At 50.3% G+C, this 27821-nt stretch overlaps 1 protein-coding gene across 1 annotated transcript; it reads left to right on the top strand.

Moving 5' to 3' along the window:
* Window positions 1–252: 252 nt before the first annotated feature.
* On the top strand, window positions 253–27598 carry E2F8 (E2F transcription factor 8). The gene is made up of 13 exons (XM_088458948.1): window positions 253–417; window positions 703–773; window positions 859–1080; window positions 1545–1701; window positions 2261–2551; window positions 9768–9929; window positions 10847–10984; window positions 14404–14601; window positions 14752–14833; window positions 22609–23023; window positions 24111–24228; window positions 24872–25146; window positions 25954–27598. The coding sequence occupies exons 2-13, from the start codon at window positions 756–758 to the stop codon at window positions 26119–26121; spliced, it is 2244 nt and encodes a 747-aa protein (XP_088315074.1). The 5' UTR covers window positions 253–417; window positions 703–755; the 3' UTR covers window positions 26122–27598.
* The last annotated feature ends 223 nt before the right edge of the window (window positions 27599–27821 follow it).

The following is a 27821-nucleotide window of genomic DNA, read 5'->3' as shown; positions in this document are numbered from 1 at the left end:
TTACTCTATTACTATATAGAGATATAGATAGATATATAGTAATAATCTGTGGTATAGCTATATAGCTGTGTGTATGACCATACAGTGTGCACTCTCACAGATCCCTGGGACACTGGGGCCGGTGTATATAGTGTCAGTATATACTATATATCGATCTCTGTGTCCCCCCAGCACTTCCCGCTTTATTCCCGGCGCCAATTTTAAAGTTGGGAAACTACATCCCGAATCCGCAATGAAACGTCTCTTCCTGTGTCTGGCCACGCCCCGTCCTCGGCTTGCCCAGCGATTGGTGGAGAGGGGCGGGGCGCCGGGACTGCCGTCGGTCTGGTGCAACTTGTGTGTCACTGAGAGTACAGTCGTGATGGGTTGCGCCGCGCGTCTGTAGCTGTAGGGGGGCTGCACTGTCCCTGTGTCCGGGTGAGTGAGCTGGGGTCTGAGACTGCACAGGGACATGGTCAGGCTGGCTGCTAGACAGGGAGAGCATGGTGACAGGACCCTGCTGCCTACCACTCCTGGCAGCAAGACTTTCATTACTCTCTCTCCAAATCCTGCTTACTGGGGGTCACTGGAGTGCAACCATGGCCTTTAATACAATATTATTATATAAAGGGGGGGGTCCCTATGATGTACATTGCCGTGATGCCAGCGTCCTGCTTTTCTCTCTTTGTCCTATTAGTGATTATTTCTTTATTATTTCCCCAGGAGTCACATATGAACATATTATTGATTGTGGGGGCGTTCCATCCAGGCGCAGTATGGCGGCTGATCACAAGGTCTGTAGGCTGAGGCATCGCTGGCGCCTTTGGTTATTGCTATAGCATGTGATGTAATTAATGTAACTTGTTTCTGCTGTTACAGGAAAATTCCATCTTTCATTTAAATAAAAAGATTCTGCTGTCACCCTTGAAGCGTTCAGCTGCCGCCATATTGGCAGAGATACAGCCCGCAGACGCCAAGCTAAAAACGCCAACAAAACCTTGCGAAAGTAGCAGCGATCCATGGACGCCAACGGCAAACCTGAAAATGCTGATCAGTGCCGCCAGTCCTGACATCCGGAATAGGGAGCGGGAGATCCTGGAGGTAAACCAACTCCTTCGTGCACTGATTACGCTTTATGCATTTATCAAGATAGAAAGTACAGAGCAACAGCTGTGCGATAGTAACTGGAAATACATGAAAGTGCTTGTGTGACACCAGCCTGAGAGAGCTTTGTACAGCTGCTGGCCTCCACTTTATGTGCAGTATTTGCTCAGACCACCTATCTGCATCGGTTGCCCCCATCTCAGCCACTTGTTGGTGTGAGAGCCCCGAGTCGCCTGTGTGCGGGTAATTAGTGTCCTCACGTCCGTCTCTTGCACGGTTGGATTCCTTTGTGTAAAATGTGTTGGCAAACACCCGAGCTGGTGTCTTCCTCCCTCACAGAGAGAAGTCTGATGATTGGGAAATCCTAAGCATTTAGTATCAGAGGACGGAAGGTTACGCTGCAAGTTATAATGGTGATTTACGCAAAACCTATTATCACTTCCATTATTTATCTTTTACAGGAACAATTTTCAGGTGACGAGCTGGAAAAAACTCTCCCGAGTCGCAAGGAAAAGAGTTTAGGATTGTTGTGCCATAAATTTCTGGCCCGCTACCCGGATTACCCTAATTCAGCCATTAACAACAGTATATGCTTAGATGAAGTGGCAGAGGAGCTACGTGAGTATCTGAGAGAGAGATATAAAATGATATTATAATTTATAGATAAAGGAGATCCTGTATACAAAGAGGTTATGGTTTTAACAAAAATAATTGTTACCCGTGGCCACTAATCGTATTTTTGTCAGTCTTTGCTCTTGCACACTTTAGTAAATGAAAGTGACGGCATCTCTTTTGCACGGTTACCCGTGAAGCAGTAACTATACGTTTCCGCCCTTATGCAGGAGTGTGACTAGTTAAGCTTTATGCTTCCATGAAGATGCACTGACACAACCATGGTGTGAAATTCCTCACTAGTACAGATGGAATGTGTAGGATGCTGTTGCCGCTGTATACAGCTAGGTGGCGCTGCTCTTACGTGTTTCTGAATTTCACCCAGGTGAATAAAATTTATTAAAGAATTATTTAAAAAAATGTTGCATCCCACAGCATAGCGAGAGATTTCTTTTTATCTTCTCAGGGGGTCACTCGCACATTATTATACCTGTTACTGTTGAACATATTTATTGAATTATCACTTGTAACATTATTATATCACTGACTAGTTTGTTGCTCGTAGATGTGGAACGCAGAAGAATATACGACATTGTTAACGTACTAGAAAGCCTGCATATGGTCAGCCGCCTCGCCAAAAACAAGTACATCTGGCATGGCCGCCATAACCTTCCCAAAACCTTTGATGCACTGAGACGAGTCGGCGAGGAGAGCAGATACGCCGATCAGATCCTCCACCTGAAGAGGCCAGAGCAGGAAGAGGCGGATTCCTTGGAGGTCACGCTGAGTGCGAAGTCTCTGATGAAAGCAGCGGAGATCAGCTTTGTGGAGCTGCCTGGGCTGGAGTTTAGAGCCGGTAACGTTACACTGACATGAAAAGAAACTTCCTGCCAATCTGCCCTCTTACCACTGACCGATGTCTTCCTTACTGCTGTGATTAAGAAATAATACTGTGTACCCTGTAACGGGCTGTATATGACGGTGGCATCATATAGACCTCATCATGGCGTCAGTCACAGCTATGGTAACTGACCTGCATTATACTCCCGCTGCCCAGGCTAGATAGTCAGGTGCTCTCCCCTTATAAGTCATTCTGAATGACAGTCCCAGCTCTAGACTTCTGCCTGTGTGTTGGGACTGTACTATTCCACAGAACGGCATTAACAGGGGGTATTCAACCACCGTCCTGCTACCACCACCCTGCGCTTTCATATGCTGCCACCTTAGACCGAACCTCCCCCCGTCTGCTTGTGTCAGAAGCTGCGACTGGCGCAGCTTATAGACCGTAACTAACTTTCTAGGCGACTGGCGCAGCTTATGGACCGTAACCAACTTTATTGGCGACCGGTGCAGCTTATGGACCGTAACCAACTTTATTGGCGACCGGTGCAGCTTATGGACCGTAACCAACTTTACAGGCGACCGGTGCAGCTTATGGACCGTAACCAACTTTATAGGCGACTGGCGCAGCTTATGGACCGTAACCAACTTTATAGGCGACCAGTGCAGCTTATGGACCGTAACCAACTTTATAGGCGACTGGCGCAGCTTATGGACCGTAACCAACTTTATTGGCGACCGGTGCAGCTTATGGACCGTAATCAACTTTATAGGCGACCGGCGCAGCTTATGGACCGTAACTAACTTTATAGGCGACCGGTGCAGCTTATGGACCGTATCTAACTTTATAGGCGACCGGCGCAGCTTATGGACCGTAACCAACTTTATTGGCGACCGGTGCAGCTTATGGACCGTAACCAACTTTCTACTTCAGGGTCCATAGGGTATCCACAGGATACCTTGGGGTATAGGCGATGGCGGCAGACATCCAGGCACCACAGAGTTAAATTTTCAGCCTCCCAGGATGCACTGGGGTCCCTCTCCTATACCCCACCCCCGAGCCTCAGGCCACTCAGTTTTCGTAGGTGCCTGGCTGGACCAGTCGCACCGTACAGAGGGGGGTCTTTTTAAGGCCCCTGAATATTTCTTCACAGCTGTGGCTGCACAACTAGAGTGCTCCAGCATAGGACAGTCAGTATTGACGTCCATGCTGTCACTCCTACACCCCGCCGGTACCAGAACGCCGGTACCGATCCGGGGATGCTGGTAGGTAGCTGGGGTCACAGCTAGCGGTGATCCCCGGCTACCTGGACTGTGGCCGGATGCACGGGGAACAAGGTAAGCGGCGGGGTCCCGCGGTGGGCACCCGCCGGTAACACAGTCCTGTTTGGTCCCCAGGCAGGGGGCTCCCTGGGGACCGGCTGCGCGTGGGGCCAGGTACTGATCCTGCGCCTTCCACTAGACCACCAGGGACAGCGGGCCGTAGCATGTGCGGTACAGCGCGGCGTCCCAGGGGTTGATAGCACGCCAGGGGAGAACGCCTTCCCTGTCTCACAGCCGGCGTCTCCCCCGCTGCACAGTGCCATTCCACAGCGGTCTGAGCGGGCTGTGTCAGCGCTCCTCCCCCGGGCCCTGCCTTCTCTCTGCTCCTCGGTGGCCATTTTCTCACTACATGTGCTGGGGATGGCAAACGCTGCTGGAAGCTGATACTGATGCCATTGCGGTCCGGGTCCCCCGCATACCTCTCCTTCAATTAAGGTCAGTGTATGCAGCACTGTTTCCTACCAGACTCTGGTCTGTGCAGTTGATCGCAGTGCCTGTAATGCAGGATGTTATCTGTGCATTGTATGTGACTTAAATGCTAGCGCTGTTTGCCTGTACTTTCATTTCTGACTGTCAGCCTTTTCCTATCCCTGTTCTTCTGCTACAGCCCTTGCGGTGCGGTGTCGCAGGGTGTTTATTACCTCACAGTAAACGTGGTTTTTCTGTGTGGGAGGTCACATACGCTCCGTTCACAATCCTCATGTCGGAAAGTGAACGAGGATATCCTCTTCCAGCTATAATGTACTGATATCATGTGCAGTTAGCGGAGGGATATGTAGACGCTGAGGGTTTATGGAGGGCATGTTGTATTATATATCACGCCCCATTTCTGTCACTGTGCCTGCACAAAAAAGGGGACCGCCCTCGGCTGGCTAAGATGCTTACAGCCTTTGTGGGCAACGCCCCCTGCGTTTCCCCAAGGGGTTATCGCAGCCTGTGGTGGTCTCATCACATGCAGGGGTCCCTGGACAGTTGATGGTGCCCCAGTGTATCCTGTTTTTCGCCCCCCCAGGTCTCGCAGGAGCCTGTGTGGGTGATTTTATTGTCCAAATGGTATAGCACCTGATGGACGTTTTACAGGGGGAGTCACCATTTCGGCCTTCTAAACGGCCTTTTGGGTCTCAGACGGGTAAAGACATGACGTCTGATGACGGTGACATTATTGACTTTTTCAGACACGAGCCCCTTAGTGCAAAGGAGGCGTAGTCTGGGTCTAAAGTCTATATACCTGGCCTTCTACGGGCAGTCCGTGCGGCTTTGGTTATTACATATCCCCCGTGGCTAAATCCAAATATGCCTTCTTTAAGGATAAGGGTGTTGCCACTGTAATTTCCCTATCTGGTCAGGTGGATCATTTTAGAGGATTCGTGGAAAATCCGGGTAAGCGGTTCCAGCCTCAAAAACGGTTGACCTTTTGCATACCCCTTTTGCGGATAATTACATTTCCGAATGGGAGTTACCTTTACGGGTAGATTCTCATGTTACACGCCTAGTGAGGAGTGCTATGTTGCCCATGCCCTCCAGGTCCTCTTTGAAGGAGGTTCCAGATTGCAAGGTGCAAATATATCTAAAATCCAATATTCCCTTGCTGGAGGGGCTTCCAGGCCGGCTATGGCCGTGTGCTGGGGGGCCAGAGCCATGGAACACTGAGTAGGTAACTGGATCTCTGCACACTGACTCTCCAGCAGAGCAGGTGGATAGTGGCAAATTCTCAGAGACTTTGCCACGTTCATAATGAGATGGTCTTACATATAGCCTACTCCTTTCCAGAATCTCCTCGGCAGCAGTAGCGGCTTGCCGCTCCCTGTGGTTGCGCTCTTGGAAAGCGGACGCAGATTCCATTTGGAATGCTTTGCCTTTTACGGGACAAGTCCTGTTTGGCCCTCGTCTGGACGCAATTGTGGCCCTGCAGGCAGCAGCTACGTCTGCGTGTCTGCCATCGGCTACAGTCCCATCAGGGTCTGGGACTTTGTCTTTTCGGCCCTGTGAGGCCAGGGTAAGTCTAAAATACAGCTTTCCAAGACAGTCAGTAGCCAGGAAATCTGCTCAGCCATAAGAACAGGCTTGGAGTACAAGACGTCCTACTCCCAAGTTGGACTATAAGCCTTCAGCCTCACGGGACGGGCCTCCTCTCGGGAGCCCCCAGAGTTGGAGGCCGGCTTCTCCAGTTCGCCCAGTACTGGTGTCTGACCACCACGGACACTGGGGTAAGAGAAGTATTTTCTTGAAGGTATGTCTTTTCCTCCCGGTAAAAGCCTCCCAGAAGGTTTTTCGTTACAGGTCTTCTGTCAATTCAGGACTAGGCCCTGTAATTTTTGAGGGTGTTACACTCTATGCTCCAGGCAGGAGTTATAGTACCTATTCCGTTGCCCCAAAGGGGAACGAGGTATTACTCCATCCTCTTTCTGGTACAGACACCCAATGGGTCTTACCAGGACATTCTCAACCTCGAATCCTTCAACAAATTCTTAAGGGTTCCTCGGTTCGGGAGGGGGACCCTGCATTCCATCATTCAATGGAGCCTGGGAATTTTGTGGTGTCGTTGGATATATTCAGGGTGACTACATGAATATCCCTCTTTTCTTAGCACACCAGTGTTTTCCTCAGGTTTGCAGTGGTCGATAAGCATTTCCAGTTTCTGGCATTGCCCCTTGGTCTGGCCTCCGCGCCTCACGGTTTACCAGGGTCATGGTAGTTATGGCAGCCCACCTGCGGAGGCAGGGGGTCCGCTTGTTACCCTATCCGAGTGACCTCCTGTTGTTACACGGTCTCCAGAGATACTTCAGTGCCATATGCAACGGACAATATCTGTGTTGCTACGTTAGGGCTGACTGATAAACTGGAAATGGTCCTCTCTGATTCTTCACAGAGGATGCTCCATATCCCAACATCTGAGGATCTTTGTGATTGAGAAAAAGATCTCTGCATTACAGGAAAAGGTACGCAGTTGCCTGCAGAGTCGCCGAGTGTCTATTCACTTGGCAATGTGGTTCCTGGGTTCCAGGATGTCGCTGTTCGACATGGTGGAGAGTACCCAGCTTCACTCTAAAGAACTTGATCCTCTCCGGATGGGATGGGTTGCCCCATAGGATAAAGTCAACAGGCTTTCCCCGGAGGTTTGTCTCTCTCTGGCCTGGTGGCTGCAGAAAGCTCACCTAAACAAGCGGCACCCCTTGGGATTGCGGACAGGGTCCTTCTGACGACGGACGCCAGTATCCATGGCTGGGAAGCATGACTGGTCCACACTTGTTCCAGGGCAGGTGGACACCAGTAGTTTTTGCGCTTCCCATAAACATCTGAGAACTCTGAGCAGTATTCAGGGTTCTCCAGCATGCAGGACAGGTCCTCCACGGAAATACCGTGCAGGTATAGTCTGACAACGCCATCATGATGGCTTATGTAAACCACCTAGGAGGTTCCCGAAGTCAGGCGACACTAACAGTGGTGTCCCGAATTCTGGCTTGGGTGGAAGGCTATATCCCTGCCGTCATCGGCAGTGTTCATTCAGGAATCCTCAGATGGAAAGCAGGCTTTCTCAGCCGTCAAGACGTGCATTCAGGGAAATGTCCTCTTTATCAGGAGGTGTTCAATCTTCTGGTGAACAAGTGGAGCCTTTCAGAGATGAGACTCTTCTGATAGACGTAGACAGGTCCAGTGGACCTTCCAAGTTGTGTACCTCGTCCCTCCGTTATCCCTTCTTCCTCCAGTAATAGCAAGAAGGAGGCACGCTCCTGCTGATAGCTCCAGCGTAGGCCAGATGGCACTATTACTCAGATCTTCGGAGCCTCTCAGTTAACACTCCGAAGATGTTGCCTCTACGCCCGGACCTGTTGTCTCAGGATCCTGGCTGATCCCCAGACCTGGGTTGTCTGTGGTGGAGACTGCCCTCTTAAGGTCTAGGCGTTTTTCCAGCTCTATAGTTAACAGGGGCTCTGTCCATGCTAAGAGCTCGGAAGTTTTTATCTGCAAGAATTTACCATTAGGTATGGTATACTTTCTTTCAGGTGTCGCCCTAGAGGCTAGGCTCCTCGGGTATTCCGGATATCCAGAGGTTGGCTTTCCTACAGGTGGGCTTAGATAACGGTCTTCGCCTTGCTTACCTCAAGGTGCAGGTTTCTGCCCTGTTAGTATGGTTTCAGTGTAGGATTGCTACTCTATCTGATGTCCGCACCTTTGTGCAGGGTGTACGTTTGTATTCAGCATCCCTTTGTTCCACGTGGCTCCTTGGGATTTGGCTGTAGTCCTTAGGGCTCTCTGAGGACCGCCATTTGATCCACTGGGCTCAGTGGATTTCAAATGGCTTACGGCTAGGACTGTATTCCTTCTGGCTCTTAATTTGGCCAGTAGGATCTCAGAATGGGATGCTCTGTCATGTAGACCTCCCTTTTTCTCATCTTTCCTAGGAACAGGGCAGTGCTCGCCTTTACTTCCCCAGTCCTGTCTGCTGGTGAGGCCTATTTGGCTGTGGTACGGGCGCTAAGAATTTAAGTTGACCGTACCAGTCCATTTAGGAAATCAGACTCACGGTTTTGTCCTTTCTGGTTTCCATAAAAAGGGTTGGCCTGCCACTACGCTAACTTTGGCAGGATGGATTCACAGGTCTTCCTGTTCCATCCTCTATTAAAGCTCTTCCACTAGGTCTGTGGGTCCTTCGTGGACAGCTCGACGTGGCGCTTCAGCGGTGATTGGCAGCCACGTGGTCATCTGTCCATATTTTTGGTAAGGTATTATGCTTTTGATACCTTCGCCTCTCAGGATGCTTCCTTTCGGCGGCGGATTCTCCTTACAGCACAGGAGCGTCCCCACCCTTAAAGGATACTGCTTTGGGACATCCCCAAGGTATCCTGTGGATACCCTATGGACCCTGAAGTAGAAAATATGAGATATGGTAAGAACTTACCCTTGTTATCTCTATTTCTACGAAGTCCATAGGGTTCCACAGGACTCCCGCCCTGTCGCACCTGTACTGCAGATGGGCTTTGATCTGGTCACCGGTTTCTCTGTCTCCTTCTGGTGAGAATGTGATTCTTGTGTGTTCCAGACTGTCTTCTCTCTCTTTTTTGCTCCTGCTCCGGCCTATGGCTTGTTACGAAACTGAGTGGCCTGAGGCTCGGGGGCGGGGTATAGGAGAGGGACCCCAGTGCATCCTGGGAGGCTGAAAATTTAACTCTGTGGTGCCTGGATGTCTGCCGCCATCGCCTATATCCCAAGGTATCCTGTGGAACCCTATGGACTTCGTAGAAATAGAGATAACAAGGGTAAGTTCTTACCATATCTCATATTTTATTGGCGACCGGTGCAGCTTATGGACCGTAACCAACTTTATAGGCGACTGGCGCAGCTTATGGACCGTAACCAACTTTATAGGCGACTGGCGCAGCTCATGGACCGTAACCAAATTTATAGGCGACCAGTGCAGCTTATGGACCGTAACCAACTTTATAGGCGACTGGCGCAGCTTATGGACCGTAACCAACTTTATAGGCGACCGGTGCAGCTTATGGACCGTAACCAACTTTATAGGCGACCGGTGCAGCTTATGGACCGTAACCAACTTTATAGGCGACCGGCGCAGCTTATGGACCGTAACCAACTTTATAGGCGACCGCTGCAGCTTATGGACCGTAACCAACTTTATAGGCGACGTGCAGCTTATGGACCGTAACCAACTTTATAGGCGACCGGTGCAGCTTATGGACCGTAACCAACTTTATAGGCGACCGGCGCAGCTTATGGACCGTAACCAACTTTATAGGCGATCGTGCAGCTTATGGACCGTAACCAACTTTATAGGCGACCGGCGCCGCTTATGGACCGTAACCAACTTTATAGGCGACCGGTGCAGCTTATGGACCGTAACCAACTTTCTTGCACTTCCCCGCTGACCATGTTCATTATTTTATAAACAGCCTCTGTGAACAGCAGGAAGGAGAAGTCGTTGCGGGTGATGAGCCAGAGGTTCGTTATGCTCTTCCTGGTGTCCACGCCACAGATCGTCAGCCTGGACGTTGCCGCCCGGATTCTCATCGGAGAGGATCAAGTTGATGATTCCGATAAAGGCAAATTTAAAAGTAAGTAATTGCCTGTAAGACGGATCTATTCATAATCTGTTTATAGATTTTGCTGTACTACAAGTGACAGATTCAGCAAATGCATAAAACAAACTGAAAGTTATATAATCCAACATTAATATTCTCCTGTAATCATGGTGTGCGGCACAGAATGTGCGCCGTGTCCTTGTATGATTGGCCAGTCCGAGCTTTGCACCAATGCCCCTTCATCTGTATCACGTGTGTGTGTGTGTGTCAGTCATACTTACCTACATTGCTGGGCAGCTTTCCGGGAGTAGCAGGAGGGGACCTGCTGCTCTCCTCTTCGGGGGGCGGGGCCAGACGATAGACGGCATTAGGCCCCGTCCCCTTTACAGGAAACCCCCGTGATTCGCGGGTCTGTGAGGAGGGGGCGGGGCTAAATGACGCGATTTGCCTAATTTAGCCCCGCCCCTTCCAGGCGGACCCGATAATTTCAAGTAAAATCTCCCCATCCTGCCCACTTCACTAGGAAGTGGGCGGGATGCGTGAGATATGCCTACTCTTCCGGGATCGCGGGGGGTTACCCGAAAAATCGTGAGCCTCCCGCGATTCCCGGGAGAGTAGGCATGTATGGTGTGTATGTGTAATATATTATGGTCCTTTAGAACAAATAGGTACCTGGTGCAAATATTCAACTCGGGGATCAATTCAGTTAGTTGCGAGGGCGCAGGACGCCGGCAAATGCAGCTGAATTTTAACTAAGTAAATAACATAAGAGGCAAAACTACTGTATGTAGCAGAGCAACCATCTGCTGGTGTCCCAGTCCCTCCTCACCCAGGTCTTGTCATCAGTATAGAAATGACATTCTTGCATTGGACATTACAAAAACATAAAACTGCACCTTACATGACTCACTTGCACCTTGGAAACTTATTTCTTCTATTGATTTTCACAGCAAAAATCAGACGTTTATACGACATTGCGAATGTACTTAGCAGCCTGAATCTCATAAAGAAAGTCCATGTAACTGAAGAGAGAGGCCGGAAGCCAGCGTTTCAGTGGACTGGACCCGAAACCTCTACAGAACAGCAAGGTAGAGGGATCCTAACTGATACTGGGGGGCGAAGCAACATAGAGCAGGCCCAGGTGCTAATCAGGGGTGAAGAGACATAGAGCAGGCCCAGGTGCTAATCAGGGGTGAAGAGACATAGAGCAGGCCCAGGTGCTAATCAGGGCTAGGAGACATAGAGCAGGCCCAGGTGCTAATCAGGGGTTAGGAGACATAGAGCAGGCCCAGGTGCTAATCAGGGGTTAGGAGACATAGAGCAGGCCCAGGTGCTAATCAGGGCTAGGAGACATAGAGCAGGCCCAGGTGCTAATTAGGGGCTAGGAGACATAGAGCAGGCCCAGGTGCTAATCAGGGCTAGGAGACATAGAGCAGGCCCAGGTGCTAATCAGGGGTGAAGAGACATAGAGCAGGCCCAGGTGCTAATCAGGGGTGGGGGGGGGTGAAGAGACATAGAGCAGGCCCAGGTGCTAATCAGGGGTGAAGAGACATAGAGCAGGCCCAGGTGCTAATCAGGGGTGAAGAGACATAGAGCAGGCCCAGGTGCTAATCAGGGGTTAGGAGACATAGAGCAGGCCAGGTGCTAATCAGGGGTTAGGAGACATAGAGCAGGCCCAGGTGCTAATCAGGGGTTAGGAGACATAGAGCAGGCCCAGGTGCTAATCAGGGCTAGGAGACATAGAGCAGGCCCAGGTGCTAATTAGGGGCTAGGAGACATAGAGCAGGCCCAGGTGCTAATCAGGGCTAGGAGACATAGAGTAGGCCCAGGTGCTAATCAGGGGTGAAGAGACATAGAGCAGGCCCAGGTGCTAATCAGGGGTGAAGAGACATAGAGCAGGCCCAGGTGCTAATCAGGGGTTAGGAGACATAGAGCAGGCCAGGTGCTAATCAGGGGTGAAGAGACATAGAGCAGGCCCAGGTGCTAATCAGGGGTGAAGAGACATAGAGCAGGCCCAGGTGCTAATCAGGGGTGAAGAGACATAGAGCAGGCCCAGGTGCTAATTAGGGGTGAAGAGACATAGAGCAGGCCCAGGTGCTAATCAGGGGTTAGGAGACATAGAGCAGGCCCAGGTGCTAATCAGGGGTTAGGAGACATAGAGCAGGCCCAGGTGCTAATCAGGGCTAGGAGACATAGAGCAGGCCCAGGTGCTAATTAGGGGCTAGGAGACATAGAGCAGGCCCAGGTGCTAATCAGGGCTAGGAGACATAGAGCAGGCCCAGGTGCTAATCAGGGGTGAAGAGACATAGAGCAGGCCCAGGTGCTAATCAGGGGTGGGGGGGGGGTGAAGAGACATAGAGCAGGCCCAGGTGCTAATCAGGGGTGAAGAGACATAGAGCAGGCCCAGGTGCTAATCAGGGGTGAAGAGACATAGAGCAGGCCCAGGTGCTAATCAGGGGTTAGGAGACATAGAGCAGGCCAGGTGCTAATCAGGGGTTAGGAGACATAGAGCAGGCCCAGGTGCTAATCAGGGGTTAGGAGACATAGAGCAGGCCCAGGTGCTAATCAGGGCTAGGAGACATAGAGCAGGCCCAGGTGCTAATTAGGGGCTAGGAGACATAGAGCAGGCCCAGGTGCTAATCAGGGCTAGGAGACATAGAGTAGGCCCAGGTGCTAATCAGGGGTGAAGAGACATAGAGCAGGCCCAGGTGCTAATCAGGGGTGAAGAGACATAGAGCAGGCCCAGGTGCTAATCAGGGGTTAGGAGACATAGAGCAGGCCAGGTGCTAATCAGGGGTGAAGAGACATAGAGCAGGCCCAGGTGCTAATCAGGGGTGAAGAGACATAGAGCAGGCCCAGGTGCTAATCAGGGGTGAAGAGACATAGAGCAGGCCCAGGTGCTAATTAGGGGTGAAGAGACATAGAGCAGGCCCAGGTGCTAATCAGGGGTTAGGAGACATAGAGCAGGCCCAGGTGCTAATCAGGGGTTAGGAGACATAGAGCAGGCCAGGTGCTAATCAGGGGTGAAGAGACATAGAGCAGGCCCAGGTGCTAATCAGGGGTGAAGAGACATAGAGCAGGCCCAGGTGCTAATCAGGGCTAGGAGACATAGAGCAGGCCTGGGTGCTAATCGGGGGGGAAGAGACATAGAGCAGGCCCGGGGGCTAATCAGGGGTTAGGAGACATAGGACAGACCCTGGTGCTAATCAGGGGGGAAGAGACATAGAGCAGGCCCAGGTGCTAATCAGGGGTGGGGGGGGGGTGAAGAGACATAGAGCAGGCCCAGGTGCTAATCAGGGGTGGGGGGGATGAAGAGACATAGAGCAGGCCCAGGTGCTAAGCAGGGGTTAGGAGACATAGAGCAGGCCCAGGTGCTAAGCAGGGGTTAGGAGACATAGAGCAGGCCCAGGTGCTAATCAGGGCTAGGAGACATAGAGCAGGCCCACGTGCTAATCAGGGCTAGGAGACATAGAGCAGGCCCAGGTGCTAATCAGGGGTTAGGAGACATAGAGCAGGCCCAGGTGCTAATCAGGGATGAAGCAACATAGAGCAGTCCCAGGTGCTAATTAGGGGTGAAGAGACATAGAGCAGGCCCAGGTGCTAATCAGGGCTAGGAGACATAGAGCAGGCCCAGGTGCTAATCAGGGGTTAGGAGACATAGAGCAGGCCCAGGTGCTAATCAGGGGGGAGAAGAGACATAGAGCAGGCCCAGGTGCTAATCAGGGGTGAAGAGACATAGAGCAGGCCCAGGTGCTAATCAGGGGTGAAGAGACATAGAGCAGGCCCAGGTGCTAATCGGGTGGGGGGGGGGGGAAGAGACATAGAGCAGGCCTGGGTGCTAATCGGGGGGGGGGGAAGAGACATAGGGCAGGCCTGGGTGCTAATCAGGGGGGGTGGGGGGAAGAGACATGGAGCGGGCCCGGGTGATACAGGGTAGTAAAAGTATAATTGAATTGGAGATGCTCTGTACAAATGTGTCCCAGAATGTTACTTGCTTTGGGCCAGCAAAGGGATTTTCCTGTGGGTCCATGGAAGACTCCTGCAGGTGTTCTGCTGCTCCAGGCATTCCCGCTGTCCGTGTGGTGCTGGTGCCCTAAATACCAAGTCGCCAGACATCTCTGGCACTGTGAGCGTTGGGCGCAGCGACTGTTGCCTGGAAGTGGCTGGGTTCCAGGTGAGTAAGCTTTTGGGACCAGGTTGTACTAAGACCTCTTTATTGTATTGTGACTGCTTTGTATCCTATTACATTGGGGAAAGTTCATCGCCTCTCGGCTGGGCAGGTAATGCAGATAATTACACGCGTGCATAGCCAGACCACACGGAGAGTGACCTTAAACAGCGCTGCTACGCAACCCACAAAGCCGGAACATCCAGTAGGATCGGAACACTCTGGAATATCGGTACTTTCAGAGCAATATAATATAATGTAGTATTTTCTCCTGTCTTATTTGATTTATTGATGAATATTCTGTTATACTAAATGGGTATTGCGTGATTTGTTTTCCAGTGTCCACGCCCAACCCCACGTCACAGACCTCCGTAGCCCTGGACCTGCGATCTCCTAAGGAGAACTGCGCTAAGAACCTCTTTGCTCCCCGCGGCAAACAGACCTTCACCCGTCACCAGTCACTGATAAAGCTGGCGAAGAGCATTGAGAATGACCGGCGGAAAATCAACTCCGCTCCCAGCAGCCCTACAAAGAGTGGTAGGAGGTCTTTGCATTGGTTACATGTATGATAATAAGGGGGGGTCCTCTCCTGACTCCAAACCTGTCCTTGTTCCGTATTTGTGGATTATCTGCTCAGATCTAATAACTGTTCCTCTATTCTGACCCTCTTTCCATTTTGTGTAATAGATGACTGCGACGGCCCGGCCGCTGCCCCCAGCAAGATGGCTCAGCTGGCGGCAATCTGCAAAGCACAGCTGGACCAGACCAAGTAGGTGAATTGTGATAATATACTGTACGGTATCGACGCGTCAATGACGTCCTTAGTATCGGTAATCTCCCGCATACAATAACGTCCTTAGTATCGGTAATCTCCTGCATACAATGACGTCCTTAGTATCGGTAATCTCCTGCATACAATGACGTCCTTAGTATCGGTAATCTCCTGCATACAATGACGTCCTTAGTATCGGTAATCTCCTGCATACAATAACGTCCTTAGTATCAGTAATCTCCTGCATACAATGACGTCCTTAGTATCGGTAATCTCCTGCATACAATGACGTCCTTAGCATCGGTAATCTCCTGCATACAATGACGCCCTTAGTTTCTACTTCAGGGTCCATAGGGGGTCCACAGGGTTGACCTTGGGGTATAGGTTGGGAACCAAATCCGGGCACCACGCAGTTAAAGCTTTTAGCTCCCAGGATGCACTTGGGTCCACTCTCCCTATAACCCCGCCCCCCAGCCAGAGGCACCTCAGTTTAAGTTGGTGCCCGGCCGGAGTCGGGTCACCGTTACTGCAGGGGGGCTGCTTAGCAGCCCCTAAGCTTAAAAGAGTTTTATTTTATTATTTTTTTACTACTCTTCAGAGCGGCAGCATCAGACTGTCCAATGGACGTCTGAGCTGCCGCTCCTACACCCCGCCGGCGCTGCGACGCCAGTACAGATCTGGGGATCGCAGCGGGACCCCAGAGTCTGTACTAGCCGGGCTCTGGAGGAATCCCTGGGCTGCTGCCGGATCGACGGGGACAGGTAAGTCGCGTGGTCACCGCTTGCGGTGATCCACGTGTGAATAATGCAGCCTTATGCCTCCGGTCTCTGGGGACAGACCGGAGGCGCTAGCGGTGGCGGCGGGCTCCCCCTCCATGGAGGCATACCCCGCGTGTCCACAGCCCACCAGGGATTATAGCGGCAGCGGGAGCCGGCATCCCGGGGGGTTAATTGCTAGCCAGGGGAGGAAGCCTTCCCTGTCTAGCGGCTCCTCCCCTCAGCTCAGCGCGCCTTTCAATACTACAGTCTGGCGTCGCTGAGCTGCTTCCTCCGCGGGCCACGCTTCTTCTGAGGTCTCCAGCGGCCATTTTCTCTCTGTGGTGCTGCAGAACTCCTAGGATGTCAGTGAGCCCAGTCCCCCTGCGTGCCTGGCCATTTTGGGTGAGTGTACACAGCGCTATAGCCTTCCCAGACACTGAATCTGGGCAGTTGAATGTAGCGACATTGTGCAGTATATTATATGTCATGCTTATGTATGTATATATATTTTTCTGCATTGTATGTGACTTATGCTAGTGCTGACTGTCTGCTTTTTCTCTCACCTGTCAGTGTATATCTATCCCTTTTCTTTATCTGCCCTAATACAGGTGTACCTGGGGTGGTTCTGAGACCTCACATATATATATTTGTTAATATCTGTGAGGTTTGTCACATACTGTTGCGTGCTGCACGTTGCCATATTTTAGATGGAACTGTGAGTTGCGTACGCTGATAATGGGTTCCTGCAGCTAATCTTAGCGTCAGTCAGGACCGGTATGGCGCTGCTTAATATTTCCGTCAAGATAGTCAGATATATCTGACCAGGAGATTGCACACAATACTGCACCCATTATTGCTATCCTGCAAGTCATAGCCTGCAGGAATTAGTGCGGAGGATTTTAACTCAGAAAGGTTTACGTATGCGGCACCATCTGGTGCCGGGCCCCTTGCACGACCCCCTTAAAGGGCGTTGTTTCTCAGGATCCTCTCCTTTGAGGATCGCCGGGCGGGCCCCATTGTCGTCACTCGCTTGGAGTTACTTCACCATACTGCCCTTTTGAACTCGGGGTATCTCGCAATTTCTTGCAATTTACCCCTGTGTCACAGACTATCGCTCCCTGCCGGGGTTTTTCACAGTACATGAATTACCTCCGATACCACATCGGTCTGTCATTCCCCTTGCAGGGATTACCACAACGGCCACCCTGGTGGATGTCGTTTTATACGAAATACTAATTGGCGTGATATACGCCCTGTGGTTACTGACCAGTGGCTCTGCCGTGAACTGGATGGTATATTCGGCTCTTTCCCTCTCACAGGGGGGGGAGCCGATCTCAAGTATTATTATCCCTGCTTTGGGGCTGGTAGCCAGGCTCATTCTGGATATAGAGAATGTCGATCCTGCACCAGTATCATACATCTCCCGTTTTCTGCCCAGCGGGTGGATCTCATAGCGGGAGTCTGACTGTCCCCAGATACGAGGAGTCACAAAGGCCTCCTGTTTCCCATTCCCTGAGGGTCCTCACAAGTAATGGAAATCCCTTTCTGGGATGGATTTGTATGTTAATCATCGGGTTACAGGCATTAATACGCCTCCCATCCCGGCCTGGACGAATTTTACGGATCCGTAGGTGGTAACTTTGCCTGAAATCAATGTACTCAAGTTTTCAGGGCCTGTTGCCCGTCCTACCATGGCCATCGCATGGTGATGCTTTTGTGACGTTTTTCCCCTCCAACACGTCTGAGGTTCAAATATCTTTTTGCCGCTCACAAAATATGCAGTGGTCATATGTGGGATTACCTCATGGGATGCCGGTCTTCTAACTTTCAGGGTTTCGGCGGCGTCTGTATCCGCCGCAGTACCCTATGGCTGCGTTATGGGAAAGCAGAGGTGCACACTCCTTCCAGGGGGAAGTTCTTGTTTGGTCCTGACCTTGACAAGATCGTTGCATCATTGGCAGTATCACTAATGGGGAGATACCGTCTTTAGCTACTCCCACTACATTCGGACTAACTCTGTTAAGTCTTTTTGTCCTCAGGGTCAGCCTAAAGGCCTGTTTTTTCCTAGGCTGTCGGCCTCCACGGGGGCCACCATATCCAGTACCGAGCAGTCCTGGACTTCCGGACGACCCTGTTTCTACACCTGAGGATATACCCTCAGCCTGACGGGACAGGTCTACATCTGGGGAATTTCCAGAGTGAGGTACTGATTCTCAACGGCCTCTCATTGCTCATGCAGCCTCCTCACAGGCATTGTTACACGGGCCCTTCTTCAGAACTGATCAGGGCCTTACAATCCCAGAAAGCTATACAGTCTTTGTGGTAAGCAGAGCTATTTCGGCCAACCTCACTATCTCAGTGAGGGACTGGTTGTTCTACTTTCTTTTTGGGGCGGTGACCGACTGGTCCTCCTTTGCCTATACTCTGTCTCAAATCCCTGAATCAGATTCCAACGGTGCCTTGACTCAGGTGGAATCGTCCATGCTCCATCATCCGATGTTTGGAACCTGGGGATTTTATGGTATATCCGAGTATTCAGGATACGTACCTACGGGTACATACAGAGCCCTCTCATCAGCATGGGTTCAGGTTTGCTGTGCCACAGCAACACTTGTAAGTTTCGGGCTCTGCCTTTTGGGGCTGTCCTCAACTCCACCGGGGTTTACCAGCTTTATGGATTTTCTGACAGTTCACCTGTTCAGTATATCCGAATGCTCCTTTCTCTGGACGGTCTCCTACTTTTAGCAGGATCACCAAGGTACTTTACCGCCAGGTCAGGATAACCGGGGCTTCTTCTCGTCACAGAAAAGTCCTCCCTGCATCCCTCACAGGGTTTTCTTCATCTGGGAGCACTGCTGGATTCTCAGAATCTGAGAATTTTTCTGGCGTAAGACAAGATCTCCACTCTTCAACTTCGAGTGTGCGGATATCTACGCAGTCGACATATGTCATTACTCTTTGTGATGCGCGGTCTACCAGAGTGTCTACCTTTTGGTAGGGTGGAATGTGCTCAGTTCCATTCCAGGCCTTGCCATAATTGACTCCCCTCCAGATGGATCGAGTTTTTTCCACCGGATCGCTGTTCGAACGATGATACTTTCTACGGAGGCGAGTTGGTCTCTGTCCGGGTGGCTATGGCCATCTCGTCCAGGGTGTTCTTTGCTAAAGACAGTGTCTGGTCCGCATTCATTTCGGGGCAGTTGGACGTCTGTCGCTTCTGCCCTGCCACTTAACTTGTTGATACTTTAAGCTGTCTTGGACTTTCACTCTGGCCTAACCCATTTGTCACGGTTAACCTGAATAGGTTCAGTCCGACAGTGTCACAACAGTGGCTTCCATCTAGGCAACACTGGTAGTTGGGTGGCAATGTTAGGAATGTCACCCATTCTGACATAGTCCAAGGGTCTTCTCCTGGCCAACTCTGCGGTGTTTATTCCCGGAGCTCTCCATTGGGAAGCGGGCTTCCTCAGCCGTCACGGCGTGCATCCCGGGGACTAGTCTCTTCTCCAAGAGAGGTTTCAACTCCTGGTGAGCAGAGGGGGCCTCCCTGAGGGGGTTGATCCCCATGGCCTTCTGACTCGATCACACATTACCGGTGTTACAGTCCAGCTCTAGGAGTACTGAAGCTACCTTCAGTGACTCTTTGTCAGTGAAGTGGTCCTTCCACTTTGTGTACCTGTGTCCTCCGGTCTCCCTTCTTCCTCGAGGTCTTCGGAAGTTTAATTCGAGACGGAGGGGCTTTCCTTCTGGGGGCTCCAGGTCGTCCCAGACATCACTGGTACTAAGATTTTCGGAGTCTCCTCCTCGATGCTCCGTTCCTACTGCTTCACTATCTGGACCTGTTGTCTCAGGGTCCTTGTTTTTCCCTGGATCTGGATCGCTTGTCTTTAACTGCGCCCCTACTGTGGTCCTCGGGCTTCCCTGGCTCTGTCTTCATTGAGATGTTTAGAGCAGATAGGCCAGACTTTGCTGGGATCTGCCACGGACTGTGGCATACATAATTCTTATGGTATCGTACCTGTCGATACGATCCTCCGGTGTCCAGGATTTCCAGATATTCTGGCATTCCTTCCAGCTGGCTTGGGTTTCACCCTTGGCCTGGCCTTCCTGACAGTGCGGATCTCTACACTGTCGGTATGGTTAAGATATGGAATTGCTCCGCTCTGATATCCAGTTCATCCTTTGGAGTGTTTTCTGGATTATGTCTCCACTTGTCCTCCCTAGGGACTCCTGGGGAGTTAGTAGTGGTTCTTTGTTCCCTCCGGGGACAGTCAATGGAACCGCTGGTTGTGATAGCCATTACATGGTCTATTGTTTAAGCTCTCTCTCTCTCTCTCTCAGGGTGTTTAAATCAACCAGGAGAGTGTCTGAATGGGGAGCGTTCTCATGTGGCTCCCTCTTCTGGAGGGCATCATGTCAGGGTGTGAGTTGCTCTCGCCCTGTGTTTCTTCTTAAAGTGGTTTTTAGGTTCCATATTATTCTGGAACTTATGGTATGGCCATTCAGTTCCCAGTCCTCTCGGCTGTTGTGGCCTCATGGACTGTGGTCCGGCCTCTTTGGCTTTATGTGATCCGTTCAAGTTCCTTATGGTAAGCGGACTCCTTATTGGTGGTCTGCGGTTTCTGGTTTTAACAGGAAACGATGGCCGGCCTATAATGAAATGTTGACTGGATGGCCTCGTATGTCTTCCTCAGGGGCCTACCCATGGGTGGGCATTTCTGTCGTTGAGGCTTGTTTTTTTTCTCGGGCCGTGTAACCCTCGTGGGCGGCTCGTCGTGGCGCCTCGGCTGTTTTGCCTTACTAGGTGTCCACGTGGTCTTCTGTCCATACCTTTTTAAGGTTCTAGGCATTGGTTTCCTTTGCCTCTCAGGATGCTTCCTTTTTGGCGACGGATTCTCCTCTCAGCACAGGAGCGTCCCCACCCTTGGTTGAACTGCTTTGGGACATCCCCAAGGTCAACCCTGTGGACCCCCTATGGACCCTGAAGTAGAAAACAAGAGATATGGTAAGAACTTACCTTTGTTATCTCTGTTTCTACGAAGTCCATAGGGTCCACAGGGCGCCCGCCCTGACGCACCTGGCTTCATATGGGCTGTGTTACTGGTCACCGGCTTCCCGTCTCCTTTTCTGTGAGTATGGTTCTAGAGTGTTCCAGTTTTCTCTCTCTTTTTCTCTCCTCCTCCGGCCTTTGGCTACTTACAATCTGAGGTGCCTCTGGCTGGGGGGCGGGGTTATAGGGAGAGTGGACCCAAGTGCATCCTGGGAGCTAAAAGCTTTAACTGCGTGGTGCCCGGATTTGGTTCCCAACCTATACCCCAAGGTCAACCCTGTGGACCCTATGGACTTCGTAGAAACAGAGATAACAAAGGTAAGTTCTTACCATATCTCTTGTTATCGGTAATCTCCTGCATACAATGACGTCCTTAGTATCGGTAATCTCCTGCATACAATGACGTCCTTAGTATCGGTAATCTCCTGCATACAATGACGTCCTTAGTATCGGTAATCTCCTGCATACAATATGACCGTCCTTAGTATCGGTAATCTCCTGCATACAATATGACCGTCCTTAGTATCGGTAATCTCCCGCATACAATGACGTCCTTAGTATCGGTAATCTCCCGCATACAATGACGTCCTTAGTATCGGTAATCTCCCGCATACAATGACGTCCTTAGTATCGGTAATCTCCCGCATACAATGACGTCCTTAGTATCGGTAATCTCCCGCATACAATGACGTCCTTAGTATCGGTAATCTCCCGCATACAATGACGTCCTTAGTATCGGTAATCTCCCGCATACAATGACGTCCTTAGTATCGGTAATCTCCCGCATACAATGACGTCCTTAGTATCGGTAATCTCCCGCATACAATGACGTCCTTAGTATCGGTAATCTCCTGCATACAATGACGTCCTTAGTATCGGTAATCTCCTGCATACAATGACGTCCTTAGTATCGGTAATCTCCTGCATACAATGACGTCCTTAGTATCGGTAATCTCCTGCATACAATGACGTCCTTAGTATCGGTAATCTCCTGCATACAATGACGTCCTTAGTATCGGTAATCTCCCGCATACAATGACGTCCTTAGTATCGGTAATCTCCCGCATACAATGACGCCCTTAGTATCGGTAATCTCCCGCATACAATGACCGTCCTGCTGCCTAATTATCCACTGAGGATTTCATCTGATCCATATTCAGTCTGAGAAGATGGACGTCTGAGCTCACTACAATAGACGCGTTCGCTCTAGGTCCTTCTTCGGACCCAGAGAAAGAGCCCTCCGGCACGCCCAACCCGAAAAGGGCGTGGCCATGAGAAAAGGGGGCATGTCTTTAATACGGGCCCCCTTTTCGTCACTCTTGGGGGCATGCCCACCACTTACGGACATGCCGGGCTGCCCCCAAGGTCTTCCTTCTCTGTGAATAGATGGTGGGCACACGTGCCCGGCATCTATTCACCAGCGGTGATTGCTAAACCCCAGTTTTCCCCACCCGTGGGACACTGCGGCCCGAGGGAAGGGACGGCGACTGCAGGCTGTTTTTAGCTGGAGCGCCGCGGAAAGGGACAGGGTCCATTCTGCCCTTTGGAAATCACGCAGGGTGCTGCGCCCGCTTAAATCAGCCTAGCGGGAACTCTACACGTGGCCGGCGGGCAGCCAGCGTGATGCTCTTGCTTTGTTAGAGCTATGTGGGTGCAAACAGTCATCCCTTAATGCCACGGGGCCCTTCTAGTTGGAGGAATATAAATAATAGCTGTAACGGGTGTTTCCCGTCCACGCCTAGCAGCGCAGTCAGCCCCTGTTTTTGCTTTGTGACCTTTGACATTTGTACAGACCGTGCCAAGCGTCCGGCGTGAGGCTGGCAGATCAGTCTCTGGAACAGCTGACCTTAGTACAGGAGTTTACGCTGCGGGTCATATACCCAGTCATGGCACCTGTTGTTATGTGGGGTATTGTGGTTTATGTCTAGTTAATGTATGGAATTGCTTCTGCTTTGTATTCCCAGCTGCAGGGATGTAAAGAAGATGAAGCTGAGCCTGGCTAGAGGCGTCCTCAGCGGAAATGCCAATGTCCTGATGACGCCCCAGAACCAGCAGTCTCCGACCTTCAGCCCCATTCTCTACCAGGCTCTGCCTATGGTGCAGGCTCACGCTAATTCCCCGGCCACATACACCGTCTACCTGCAGTCCCCACATAGCAGAGCGGACTCTCCGGCTCTTCCTGTCCTGTGCGCTGGTAACACCGCGCTGGGCTCTGCTGCGTGGGAGAAGAATGTGCTGCACGGTGATGGGAAGACACCGGCGACGGATCTGCCTGCTGAGAATGAGTCTGGGCACGAGAACAGTCCTAAGAACCTGCCAGGGCACGGTGACTGCGGCTCCAAACGCATTAAATGCGCTGGCCAGGAGGACTTGTCTGAGGTACGTCACTGGTGGGGGGGGGGGGATTTGTCTGAGGTCCGTCACTGGTGGGGGGGGGGGATTTGTCTGAGGTCTGTCACTGGTGGGGGGGGGATTTGTCTGAGGTACGTCACTGGTGGGGGGGGGGATTTGTCTGAGGTACGTCACTGGTGGGGTGGGGGATTTGTCTGAGGTACGTCACTGGTGGGGTGGGGGATTTGTCTGAGGTACGTCACTGGTGGGGGGGGGATTTGTCTGAGGTACGTCACTGGTGGGGGGGGATTTGTCTGAGGTACGTCACTGGTGGGGGGTGTAATCCTGCGCGTGTCTGTAAGTGACTCCTTAGGGAGGACGCCTATTACAGGGAGGCGGCCATTGCATACGCATCAATACCGTCAGTCACTCTATGGCTACTTCCATTTTGCGTCTTAGTGGAGTCCCTACGTTTGACTGGTATCTTTGTGGATTATAGGCTCATCCGCCTTATTCTGTGGAGGTCCTATGTAATAGGCTGTACCAACAGGAATATTGATTAGTTCAGCCCACGTAGTGACCGCCGTCAGTCCACACTACACGGACGTCTCTTTGGGTTCCGCTAATTTAGTACAAATATTGGGGGGGTTTTGTAACGTACAAGTTTTTTTTTTACATTTAGCCTGAATTGTTCAGAGGAAGAACATCGACAATTGAGTGTCTTTAAACTATAGTTGTGAAAGGAATGAATTGGGGAGGTGGGAAAGGACTTGGGAAGACAATAAGATGAATAACGGCACCGTGCCATAAGCTTATACCGTCCTGAGATGTTTCCATTGTACAGACCGATTGCTGGACTGGGGTAATTACTGCTGATGGCGCTAATAATGGCAGAAGGGTAGAACAATGGATCGGATGTATCCACCTTTATGGAGGACAACATTATGCCAATTAGAAGATTGATCCAGGGATATTATCATGTGCGTGGGGTCAGACAGGATTCCTTAGCCCTGACCCCCTCCCCAACGTATAGAAGTCTCAGAACATGGGGGAGTGTATCCATCCTCCTGAATGTAAAATGCAGACAATGTTTATATATTCTGTCTGATCTCTGCTTCTCTCCATCATCTTACAGAGGATGATCCCTTCCGGGTATCTAATCCCCGTACAGCTGGCACCATTGGGCAACGAAACTCCTAAAAATCCCACGTCCTCCCCTCCAGATCCAAAAATATTCACTTCTCCTATGGCAGGTATGACGTTCACAGCTGGATGTGGTTGTACAAATGTGATACTGGGAGGGTAGTAACTGGAGAAATGAATAGATTGTTCATGGTTTTGTGACCGTGCTCTTGTATGTGGTATTTATTTAATTTATTTATTTTATTATGGTCTGTTGAGCCCCTGTGGCCTTGGCTTGGGTTCCTCAGCACAGGTCTATAGTGCTGCCATCTAGAGGTTGATGCTTCCTGAACACAGGCCTACAGTGCTGCCACCTAGAGGTTGATGGGTTCCTGAGCACAGGTCTACAGTGCTGCCATCTAAAGGTTGTTGGGTTCCTGAGCACAGGCCTTCAGTGCTGCCATCTAGAGGTTGATGGGTTCCTGAGCACAGGTTTACAGTGCTGCCACCTAGAGGTTGATGGGTTCCTGAGCACAGGTCTATAGTGCTGCCACCTAGAGGTTGATGGGTTCCTGAGCACAGGCCTACAGTGCTGCCAACTGGAGGCTGATGGGTTCCTGAGCACAGGCCTTCAGTGCTGCCATCTAGAGGCTGATGGGGTGCTGTACTCCTGTATAGCAAAGTAAAAGAGACCTTGAGCCTTTCATGTATCCTGAGGGTCTTTGTCTAACTCGAATTCCTTTTATAAGTAACCTATTCTAATGTCCCTCTCAGGAGTCATACCGCTGAAGTTCATGTTTTCCCCGGTCCTGAGCCAGACGGGGCAGCCGGTGACTACACCCAGCGTATCCTGCCAGAGCCCCAGTCCCGGAATATTCAACTTCACCCTGCAGAATAAAGACCTGATATCGCCCCCTTGTGGCAGCTCTCAGTCTGTCACCATATCTCCCAGAAATGGGAAATCCCCGGAGGAGCTGCCGGCAGCCCAAATGTTAAACTTCAAACACCTGTCCCCCATCCCGTATATCCCGCTATATACTCTGCAGCAGGTATGTATCTCATTATCCTGTGTATAACATGGGGGCAGCTTCATGCGCAGAATACAGCGATTCAACATAAAGGGCCGGATTCAGACATGTACGCTAATTCCACCGGGATTGTATTGAGTCGTCCGGCGGTGCCTTTGCAAATTCAAGCGCCTGCGTAGAAAAGCGCAGCGTCAGATCACTCGATTATCGGCCTTCTGAGTAACCCTATGGTTGTGCAGAATGGCCGCGGAAACAGTCGCCGGAGCCATTTTATATCGCGTATGGGATCGCAGGCAGAGATGCCCTGAAACCGGTCGCTACACGCCTGCGTCTGACTAGCTCCATCCCCTTACTCATTGCCGGTACCTGACTCATAAATCCTCAATGCAAGCAATAACTGTAATGTCACGTGACTCGGGGGCATACGCAGATTACCAATAATCGCCATCGCGACCATCTTTGAATCCCGCCCTAAGTTTGAGACACTTTTAAGCAGTGCATCCTGGGAGATGGGGGGTTTAAACGTTTGTTGTAATTGTTACGATTGTAGAATAGCTGCATAGAAGTGTATATATGTGTGTATATATATATATATATATAATATATATATATATATATATATATATATATAATGTGTATGTATGTATGTATGTGTATACGTGTGTGTATATATACCATACTTTATTATAGCTGTGACATTTGGCATTCCCGGTGCACCATTCATCCCGTACCCAGCATCCGCTTTGCGTTTGTTACAAGGCGCATTAATCAGATCCAGTAACGTCTTTCTCTTTAGTGTGACTCATCCATCTTCTCTCCCGCTCACAGCCTGGCGTTCCGCTCACCCCAAAAGGATCCCAACCACAAAAAGAGAGTTTCTTCCACACCCCGGGGGGTCTGACCTCCTCACCAATAGGTTCTGCTGCTTCTGACGGAGGATCTCAGGGAACAGTACTTGTGTCGCAAAGGAAGCTCGACGTGGGCAGCGAGGATTAACGATGGCTCCCATTTCCTTTTTTCTGGAATCTAGAACCATGACCGCGGCCTGCCAGATCTACATCCGGAGACCTGGAGCTACAGACAACAGCATTACAGACAAAACGGGGCTGTAGGCAGGGTCTCCCTCTTCTGTGTTCCTTCTTGGTGCTCCACAGCGTTCCCATTAATAACCTCAGCTGGGACCTCTCTTATTCTTTATCCATTGTTTGCCCCCGCGGCCCATATTGATTACACGAATCTCCATACATGGGGAAAGTTAATATTTTTTAACAAAATGTAAACGCAGATACCCTTTAGGAATGACGAACGTATAGAAATTGTTCTGATGGCCGGAACAGGAAGTTGTCGCAAGGTTGCAATGGACTTTACCAGAGAACATGGCGAGAACATCATGCACGCCCTGTTGCCAGTCTTAAGGCGCGTATCCGCTAGCGATTACAACATTGTAATCGTTCATCACCCTGTGCAGTGGATAATGTGCCCACACTGCACGATATGTCCATCAGTGCAGGCTCCCTCATCCCCGAACATGCACAACCTGTCGATCAGGCGATAACTACCAGCGCGAGTGCGTATCGCTGGTCGTTTTCGACATTTTAGTGCACAATTAATGAGCGATTGAACGATTACAATGTTGTAATCGTTCAATCGCTCATTTTTCTCGTCTTGTGGATACGCGCCTTAACTGAGAAGTTCAAGAAGACTGGAAGTGTTACAAACCACACGAGAAATGGTTGTCCATGCACATCGACGGATGAATGTTAAAAAGTGGTAACGTTCCCGGTGTATAGCATTTTCCCTGTGTAACGGAGACTTTTGGACGAGCCTGTATAAACTTTGTTTTGGATTTTCTGGAGGTTTTGGAATCCACGGATTTACTAGATTCCAAACCGATGGGAAACCACCAAGAAACCATACCTTAGAATAGAATGTAACATTGGCCCACCATCCATAACAAATATAAAACCCAATATTTACTAAGCGCTGGCTTTGGAAACCGCCAACAAATCCACCCAAATAAATGAGATGGATGTGACAGGCAAGATGGCTTCAAACGCTGCTGTTTGTGTTGTCTGGCCAATCAGAGGAGAGGAATAACCGGACACTTATAATGAGGACAATTATTATATAGTGCAAAATAAAATCCAAAGCTGCTACACTGATGATTCTCGTATGAGCGAAGAACTATCTTATTAATATATTAGGGGAAAGGATTGTTACATTTTATTAACAAAGAAGTTCTATTAATTGTAAGTAATTATTAATTGCTGCTTTAAATGTTTTTAATGATGGAAGAAACTTTATATATTTTATGATGTGGATACCATTTATATACCCATACAATAATAGTCTTCCCCCATGATTAAAATACATTTTTAAACTCATTAATATTGGCCCTTTAATATCAGTAATAAATAATATTGCTCTCAATAAAACACTCATTTTCCCACTAATATATTAATAAAATAGTATTTCCCCATTAGAGAACTATCAGTGTAACTGTGCCTGACTTATATTGCACTATATAATAATTGCCTTTATTATTAGTGTATGGTTATTCCTCTCCTGATTGGCCAGATAGATGCGTCGGTTTTACGGCAGTTTGCCCAAAATCCCATTATAAACCCCCAACAAAACCGACGTAAAACCGATGCACATAGACGATGGGGTACAAAGCCGCTGAACAGTAAATACAG

This window comes from Taudactylus pleione, unplaced genomic scaffold (assembly GCF_031769625.1).
Source record: "Taudactylus pleione unplaced genomic scaffold, aTauple2 ptg000875l, whole genome shotgun sequence".
Lineage (NCBI taxonomy): Eukaryota > Metazoa > Chordata > Amphibia > Anura > Myobatrachidae > Taudactylus > Taudactylus pleione.
The sequence above is the reverse complement of the archived record's forward strand: the minus strand, read 5'-3'. Positions and strand labels throughout refer to the sequence as shown.